The sequence below is a fragment of the Fukomys damarensis genome, unplaced genomic scaffold (genome assembly GCF_012274545.1).
Source record: "Fukomys damarensis isolate Sample0158 unplaced genomic scaffold, DMR_v1.0_HiC HiC_scaffold_2, whole genome shotgun sequence".
In the NCBI taxonomy this organism is placed as follows: Eukaryota; Metazoa; Chordata; class Mammalia; order Rodentia; family Bathyergidae; genus Fukomys; species Fukomys damarensis.
This window is the reverse complement of record NW_022900914.1, coordinates 2329680-2338781: the sequence shown is the minus strand read 5'-3', so window position 1 is coordinate 2338781 and position 9102 is coordinate 2329680. Positions and strand designations below refer to the sequence as shown.

Below are 9102 nucleotides of genomic sequence, written 5' to 3'. Positions count from 1 at the left end.
TCGGTGACCCGCAGGACGCGGCAGCGGGAGGTGTCGCTTCTTTCCTCTGCCTCTTGCTGCCGACCCACGTGTTTGGATCGTCACCGGCGGCCGGCGAGAGGACAGGGTAAAGAGAAGGATGGCCTGAGTGTTGTGTGGGGAAAGCGAGCACGGACCATTGGTGTGGATTCGGGGCCCCCCAAGCCATCGTGTGACGTCTCCCTACCCTCCCCGCGGTCGCTGCCCTCCGTGTGCTTCTTTCCCCTTTCCCAAATTGGGGGACTTTGGCCATTTTCATAACAGCCCATTTTCCTGCGGTTTTTCTTGTTGGAAGATTTTCTTCTGTCTTCATCTCCCGTAGACTGATTTCCCAGCCCCTTGGTGAAAAGCTGCTAGCGAGGCTGTACTTCCTCTTACAGATTGCCATTCCCAATGGTGTGAAGCTGAAATGTATCTCCTGGAACAAGGACCAAGGCTTCATAGCCTGCGGTGGTGAAGAGGGATTACTGAAAGTTTTGAAGTTAGAGACACAGACAGGTAAAGAAATGCAAGCCCAAACGTTTGAAGTTGGTTATTCATGAGATTTGTTGATGGTATTTGTCAGTGTGCAATTCTGATTCTTTTAAAAAGAAAAGAGAAAAACCCCCAAACCCAAACAAACTTTTTTTTTGTTTTCCCTGAGGTGGTGTGTGTGTGTGGCTGGTCGAACCCAGGGCCTTGCATATGCCAGGCGAGCTGTCTGCCACTGAGCTACATACCCAGACTGTCATAGAATATTTTTACAATAAAATTTACAGAATGTCAATGAAGACATCATGTGGCTTTTGCTCAAGTTACTGATGGAAAATGAGAAAGACTGAAACCAAGCCACTGTGTTTGTCCAGTTATTGTGATGTATTATTAGGAGTCCCATAAAAACCATGCCAATCACGACTTTAGAAACCTCACAAAATCTCCCGTTGGCATATTCCTTGCAGACCTGTCTCGTCTTTTCTCCTTACCAGCTGTGTTAATGACTGTTCAGTTAGTGCCTCCCAATTGAAAGTGAAATGTATTTTATGTTTTGTAAATAAGGTCTTGTCTTTTTGGCTTGATTTCTTTCTTTTCTTTTTTTCTAGTTCTCTTGAATCACAGTAAACAGATGGGGGAATCTAGGCTATTCCTGATTGGGTTTGGAAGTATAGGTAAAGAGATCGCAGTTGTATTCAACTCTGTCCTAAGACTACTGAATGACTTTCACTCAAGTTGCTGAATATCTGGGTTTTAGTTCACTGTTTTGTAAAACAGGAGTTCAGTTAGATTGCATTTTGGATTCCTTACAGTATTGCCTTCCACATTTTATCAGGTGTAAAAATCACTAGAAGAAGTTGATAAAATGAATTTTAACAAATCCATTTAAAGTGGATTTAGTTGTTAAGATGGATTGCTCTGTTCTCAGAGCAGGTCTGGAATGGGGACTGGGAATTTTCATCTTTCCTGATGCTGGTGTTGCTGACTTTCAGAACACACTTTGGGTAGTGCTGCCTTAGAACTTTGAATTGTAAGTATTTAGTACTTTTGTGTGCTGGATGGTTAACCTGTATTGTTTCATTTGATTTTGCAGTGGTCTTCTGAGATGGATATTCTAGGAGAGGAAATTGAGGCGCTGATCAGTTAGTAACTTACTTGCTGAAGGTCACGCAGCCTGGAAGGGGAGGCCTGGGATTTGAAACTAAGTCTGTCTCACTTTCAAGTCCTTGTTTTTTAACTGCTCCACAAAGGATTCATAGCCTAAGCAAAGAGATCTATTGCTTTGATGTACTACCTTATTCGTGTGACACACTAAGGGTAGACTTGAAGATGCATTTTGTATCAAAGTATAGGTATCAAAGTTTGGCTTCTGCTGTTATGTAATTTAACCTCTCAGTGTGTCAGTTCTTAACTGTGTTAGAATTTTTCCATTATGTTTCTGAAATATCTATACACAAATGTATTTTGCTTAAAGTATGTAACAACTTTCAATTATGTTAAGAAATGCATTCTTTTTATTTAACATTGAAGTTCTTTTTGGGTGGTGCAGAGATCTGTGTTACTCTGGCTGGCCTAGGACTCCTGGGCTGAAGCGAGCCTCCTGCCGAAGCATCCTGAGCAGCTGGTACCACAGGTGTACGCCACCACACCTGGCTGGCCTTTTTTTTTTTTAAAGCCCCTGACCTGCTCTTTGCTCTTGATGAACTTTAGTTAGAATGTTGAAATTAGAGCAGGTTCTTAGAAGGTTTAGAAAGTGAGGTAAATTATTCGTTTTGGAATTTAATGATTGTGGATTGTGCTGGGAGTGTCTTAACAATGCCAGTGTATTATATTTAATAATAATAGTGGTGATGCCGCAGATCTCTCCACTGATAATTACCAGATATCGCCTGTCTGCTTAATCTCAAGCACTTTATTGCGGCATTGTAAGTATTGTGTTGTAACTCATCTGGCACAGAGCAGCTTAACTCGGCAATAAATTGAATAGTTCTCTGTGCCAGTACGTCGTCTTTTGCGGCCCCGCTTTAGTGGTGTTTAGTATTCCAGGGTATTGATGCCATGTAATTTGCTTCATTTCTATGCTGGACACTTACATATGTCCGCACCCTTATTGTTGAATAACAGTATCTTTGTATCCAAGTCTTTACACAGACTTTTAAGTACTTTCTAGGATAAATTTCTGGAAGCACCGCTGCCTGCATGGGAGGGTGTGTGTTTGTGGGGGTCCTCAGTGTGGGTACAGTCTGGAAGGCTGGACCCCGCTGCAGTCCAGGTGAGAGGAAGGGCTCATCTGCATGTTCCCTCAGGGCGGCTCCCTTGTTTTGCCGGAGTCCATCTCCTCTGACCCGCGTGGGACTTCTCTCTTTTCTTTCCTATTTATTTAATTGGCACTGGGGATTAGTTGAACCAGGATTTTGCCTTTACTGAGCTACATCCCCCACCTTTTAGGAATTTAATTTAATTAATAAGTTAAAAACAATTTTGAAATGGCCTTGTCAGTGCTCAGGGTGGACTTGAACTTGCGATCCTCCTACCTCAGCTGTTCAGAGTGCTAGCGTCACAGGCATGTGCCACCACCCCAGCTCCTCTCTCCTTTCGGTAGCCGTCTTTTCTCCTTTTCTGTCCCTTACTGTGGCTTTCATGGTCTAAAGCTAATGTGCAGCTTTTGTTCAGCTCTATTAGGGTTTTGCCATTCTTCTTTTGAAACATTATTTTTCAAGACGGGAAATCAAGCATTTAAAATTATTTTCATATTTAAGCATGTTATCACCGGCTTCCTTCTGGCAGTTCTCAGGCTCTGTCAGGTTCTTCTCTTCTAGACACCAGAACTTCTGAGAAACTTCGTCTGGGCTCTCTTGTCATTTGCTCTTTAGGTTTGTCCTTTCGTTTCTGTGGCCATAAATGGCACCTGTGGGGTGATGACCCTGTTTACATTTCCAGTCCAGTCCTGATGTTTCAGGCTTGGACAGCTCTACTGGAACCGTTCACAAGCATCTCATTCTTACCTTGTGCAAAACCGAACTCTTGGTCCCAGGTCTCCTTTCCTTTCTCTCCAGCTTAGCAGGTGCCCTAACCACTTATCCGCACAAGCTGGGGACCCTGCTTCCCCTCCCCTAACATCACCCCCACTCATAAGCCCCTTGCTGCTGCCCCAACGTGTGCTTGGACCCCCCTTTCCCTTTGTGCCCCTGTGACTTCTCCAGCTCCAGCCACTGCTGCCTCACCTAACAGCTGTGAGAACGCCCTTTCCGCAGGGTCCCGGGCCTCCTCCTAGTCATTCTTCACTCTAGCCAGCGTCATTTAAAAGAGGTGTGTGTGGGGGTCAGCTCTTGCTGTTTCTCTGCTGAAAAGTCTTTACAGGGCGGCTGGTCTGGGGTGGAGTTGCTTGTGGGAGCGTCTGAGGGTAATTACCCTGACTAGGGTTGAGGTTGTCTGTCTGTCTCTCTCGCTCTTTCCCTTTAAGATGGTATGTTGCCCAGGCTGGCCTTGAACTCCTGGGTTCAAGTGATCCTCCTGCCTCAGTCTCCCCAGTAGCGGGGACTTGAGCCCAGATGAGGTGGCATCTCTTGCATCTCCACTGCCAATGCCAGGGAGGTTGTGAGCCCTGAAGCAAAACATCAGATTTTAGGAAAAGTACTCAGGGGCCAAGCAGACCAACTGCAGCCAGCTGCTCTGACCTCTGGTCACTGCAGTGGTGAGAAGGCTCTGCCTTCCAGTGTGCCCAGGGCAAAGAGACTGATAGGAAACATCAGGTCATGTGTCCACTCCTGCCTGTACCCTGGATATATGACAGTCCCTTGAGGTCATTTACCAGGAGAAGCAAGGTAGACAGGTGACTGTGACTTCCGGTAAAGCTGAGAACGTGGGAGCATCTCTTGCTCGAAATTCCACTGTCTCTTCGAGTGTTGCAAAGAAGCCTTCCAGATATTTTGATTCTGGGTATCAAATTTCCTACCCTATCAACTTTTATAAAGGAAAACTTTTATAAAAGCACTGTCAGTAAAACTTTTCCAAGAGATAATTTCTTAAAGATGTAGTGTGCTTGGTTACTGGCGAGAGAATGTCCTTACTTTTGGGAAATCCATTGCACCCTAAATACTGAGGGAAAATGAGATGCAGTCAGTTATTCGTACAACCCAAAGGGTTACGATATGTTCAGATGTACATTATTCGTGAGTGGAAAACAAGCGCAGTCATGGGGCGCGTCAACCCAAAACCCCTTTGGATGTGACGACCCTGAGAGAAGGTTGCCTGGAAAACCGTGCTTCCGCTTGCTTCCGGCATCAGACCTGTCTGCGAGGCAGATGTCTTTGCAGATACGAAGTATGGACAAATATGAAACAGAGGATTATGTATTGTAGAGAATCAATGACTTCAGAATATTTTTCAGCAATATTAGCAGACTGTTCCTTTTCCTACATTAGACCCTTCATTTTCTGTCACCTTATTATAGGTACTACTTTTACATGCTTCTTTGGACTTTTGAGGTACTTGGATTGTTGAAACTACTGATTTTATTTGAAATTTTCTTCATAGCTTTAAAATGCCTTATTTTTTGGCACCTTCTTTCATCAGGCTTTTTTTTTTTTTTTTTTTTGGTACCGGGGATTGAACTCTGGTCCTTGAGCTTGCAAGGCAGGCCACCGAACCACTGAACTAGATCCCTGGCCCTTGGCCTCTCATCAGGCTTTTTAAATCCAGGGGTTATGGGTAGGTGCTATTAGAAGTTTTATGTCAGATTTTTGTTCCCATGCCAGTTTGGTTTGGTTGCCTTTTTGGCTATGTGGAGTTTAGTAATGTCACTAGATAAAATCTTAGGGTCTTGCTGAATTTACTTAACCTAATTTAAAACATTTGACCTTCTTTAAATCTGAGAACTTTTAGGTGGGTGTTATGAGTATTCTTTGTATTATTAAGTTATGCGAGAGACATGAGCTGGGTGACAGTTGATCAGTATTTCAAAGCCCATTATTTTTACCTGTGCATATATTATATGTATTTTTTGGGGGAGAATTACTGGGAATCAAACTCAGGACTTTGGGCTTGCAAGGCAGGAGCTGTGCCACTGAGCTAAAATCCCCGGCCCCTGTCAGCATACATTTTTTCAAGAGTGTCCCGTCTTAACGGTTTACTGAAGGAAAAGTCCTCTGCTGTGCAGAACTGTGACTTGAGGGCACAGAAGCAAGTGGAGAGATGGGCCACTTTATCACTTTTTCAGGTCTGCTGGGTCCTGTAACCTTCAAAAACACAGAGCAGTAATTTCACTTGGATACAGTGACTCTTAGAGGCATTACAGTGGATTTTTCAGTGCTGGAAATTAACAAGGCTCCATTAAATATTTTTGGAATATTAGAATAAAATTTAAGCATGTTATACAATTTTTAAAAGATTAGACGAGTGAAAGCCCTTGTTGAAAACCTGTTCAACGTAGCACACATCAGCAGCATTTATTCTATCTCAACTGTTTGACAGATGATTGCAGTTTTAAATTATACTTGTGTACTCTTGTGAGCAACCAGGTAATTAGGACTAGTGATTTTACAGAATTTCAGGTATTTTTCACTGGTTGTGTTTTCAGAATAAAGAATATATTTCAAATTGTTTAAAATAGTTGTTATCTGAAAATGGAATTTTCTTTGGTATCAGTTTTATAATAATTCCCATTGTCTCAAATTTGTAAGATCATAAAATTTGTGTTTTTAAGTGAAAGTTTGAAGTGCTCTATTTTATATCTAACAATCGGATTTTCTAAGTGAAGATTAATTTATTGTGATGACATTTTAATATTGTATAATTTTCTGTGAGATGATTAATAATCAAAGAGAATAAATTTTCATGAAGTCTTTAAAGGCTTCCTTTGCACTTTGCATAAAGTCTTTCTTATAACTTCCTGCAGAGCCTCCTTAATTTTTTCTGTGCCTGTCCCTCTGGCTTCACGTGAGACAGTTTCCTCCATTGCTGTCATCCACAGATACCTGGGCCTTAGCGTTTGTGTTGTCGGCCTGGAATGCACCCTGTCCCCGCATTTACTTGCCATCTCTGTCTCCACTTAAATAGCACTTCTTCAGAAAGCCTCCCCCCGGTTCCCCTTCAGCCTGCGTTAAGCCCCCGCCCCCATCCCTGTTTTTGTGAAGCCTTTACTTCTCACCTTACAGTGATATTTGCGTGTAACAGTGGTCTCCCCCATAGACTGCGAGCTCTCTAAGGAGAGGCGGGGAGAGAGAGGTAGGGACCATGTTATTCACTTTAAATGTGGAACCTTCCATGGTGCCGAGCACAGTGCACACATTTGGTAAATAATTGTTGAATGAAGAGATGAATGTGAGATTCTGTGAAACCCAGTGAAACCCGTTCCAATACTCTTTGCTGTTGGCCTCTCGTAAGCCTTAGGGTTTTCAGTCTGAATGCCACATCATTCCTAGTGGGACCTTTTGGGAAGAAGAGATGTGAAGCAATGATGATTGTTCGTGTATTTAACACATCATGTAAACAGTGTTCTCTTACACATTTTGCTTTATTTCACTAGAGTTCAACCTTTGCAAGGGTATACATTATTGTCACGTTTGGGCCACGAGAGACCAGAATGAAATAAACTTCTAAAAAATGATTAGAATGTCCACCAGGTACACAAAAAAGATGTCTCAATCAAAACCCTGACCACCTTCATGCATTTACCCGAGTGCCTTGTTCTGTTTCAGACGATGCAAAGCTAAGGGGCCTTGCAGCTCCCAGTAACCTGTCCATGAATCAGACTCTGGAGGGCCACAGTGGTGAGTGCTGCAGCTCCTAGAATCGTTTTTGAGGAGTCTGTATACATTTCGAAGCTATTTAATGCAGGAACATCAACACTTAAAGTAGCTGTCATGTTTAATCATTTTCACTGAGCTGTAGCTCATGTGGCTGAGGTCAGCGGTGGCGAACCTGTGGCACATGTGCTGCAGCAGGCAGTTCGTTGGCCCTGAAAGCTCTAAAAGCTTCGCAGCCACCAACTTTCTCAGGGTTAGACAGTGTCTTCTTTATGTCTGAAAAATGTAGCTGTTATTTTATATATTAAATAATCTTAAAAAAAACTCTGTCCTGGGATGTCAGAGTAAAGGAGACTAGAGAGCTATAACGGCTGAGTGCACAGCTGTGGTCTTGGGCGAGAGCCTTGTGAACTAGACAAGTACAGTATTGTAAAGGGTTCCACTCGGACACCGGACAGAATTTGAAGGTGGACTCTGTGTTAGATGATGATATTTTATAAATGTTAAATTTCGTAGTTTGTCAAATGGTTACAAAGGAGAACGTCCTTAGGAATATGCACTAAAGTATTTAGGAATAATGGTTATTAAAAGAAAGCTGGTCATGGTGGTACAACCTATAATCCCAGCACTCTGGGAGGCTGAGACAGGAGGATCACAAGTTCTAGCCTAGCTCAGACAATGTACTGACTTAGTGAGACCCTGATTCAAAGTAAAAACTAAAAGCCTGGGGATGTAATTCAGTGTGAAGGCCCTAGCTTCATTCCCCATTAGAGGGGCAGGGGAGATTCAGGGGTTTAAGGCATACTTAGGAGTATCTCACTACTAGTGTGGAAAACTGGGGAGAGAGGACAGATTATGGCTCTTATGAAACAAACCAACACAGAAGTGAAAGAAAAGCTTGGTGTCCTTGGACATCATTCCAGGCCAGTGCAGTAAGTTGTGCCCACATCCGTGTCTGTCTTCAGTGCTGTGGTAGTTCTTGTGCTGCCCATAGGAGGTACCTGTGGAAGTATGAGACGGGCAGATCTGAGAGGGCCTTAGGCACTGTTGTGGAATGGTGGTGATCTCAGGAAATGCATAACCTGTAAATGTTGGTGTTCATACTTTCAGATTTTAACATGAAAGACTGACAATGGGAACTGGTTGATTTTAACATGCTCTAGGTGTTTATAGAAAGAAAGAAATTAAGTTAATGAATTGTTTCTAATATTTTAGGTTCCGTCCAAGTGGTGACATGGAACGAACAGTACCAGAAGTTGACGACCAGTGACCAGAACGGGCTGATCATCGTGTGGATGTTGTATAAAGGTAGTCAGGGGCTGCTTTTTCTCTCAGGCTGCAGTTGCCTAGGCCACAGTATTTGGATGGGGAGGTGATGTCTGAGCTTGACTCCTGGTAGCCAGCAGGAAGTGCGTCTCCTGATGGCACAGCTGTGGCATTTCTGATCGGTTGCTGCCTACTTTTCTGTTCCCTTATTTCATTTTGAACAGTGACCCTGGATTACAGAATCGAACCTCGCTGCACAGAGGTGCACAGCTGTGATCCTGGCCCTTGGCACTGTGAGCTTGAGGGGCCTGGACTACATAGTGAGACCTGGCTCAGGACTGCGTGTTGGGGGAGGAACATCTGCTGACTGCTATCTCCGAGATGACTTTAGACAGTAGAATAAAAATTTCTACTCAAGACCACCCCATTTTCCTGTAACAATTAGTTCCTGTGTGAGTGATTGTGGAGTTAGCTTACTAAATAAAAACCATTTATGAATGGGCCGGGGATTTAGCTCAGTGGCACCATGCCTGCCTTGTAAGCACAAGGTCCTGAGTTTTGATCCCTGGTACCCAAAAAAAAAAAAAAAAAAGGAAAAAAA

The 9102-nt window shown here is 43.3% G+C and overlaps 1 protein-coding gene across 1 annotated transcript in view; it reads left to right on the top strand.

The window, feature by feature from the left end:
* The window catches only part of Wdr35 (WD repeat domain 35), a 59163-nt gene that overhangs the window by 1163 nt on the left and 48898 nt on the right, over positions 1 to 9102 (top strand). Inside the window, exons 2-5 of the mRNA XM_010618034.1 lie at positions 15 to 106; positions 399 to 516; positions 7188 to 7259; positions 8451 to 8543. Of these exons, the coding sequence (XP_010616336.1) occupies positions 15 to 106; positions 399 to 516; positions 7188 to 7259; positions 8451 to 8543 (375 nt within the window). The remainder of the gene's footprint in view (positions 1 to 14; positions 107 to 398; positions 517 to 7187; positions 7260 to 8450; positions 8544 to 9102) is intronic.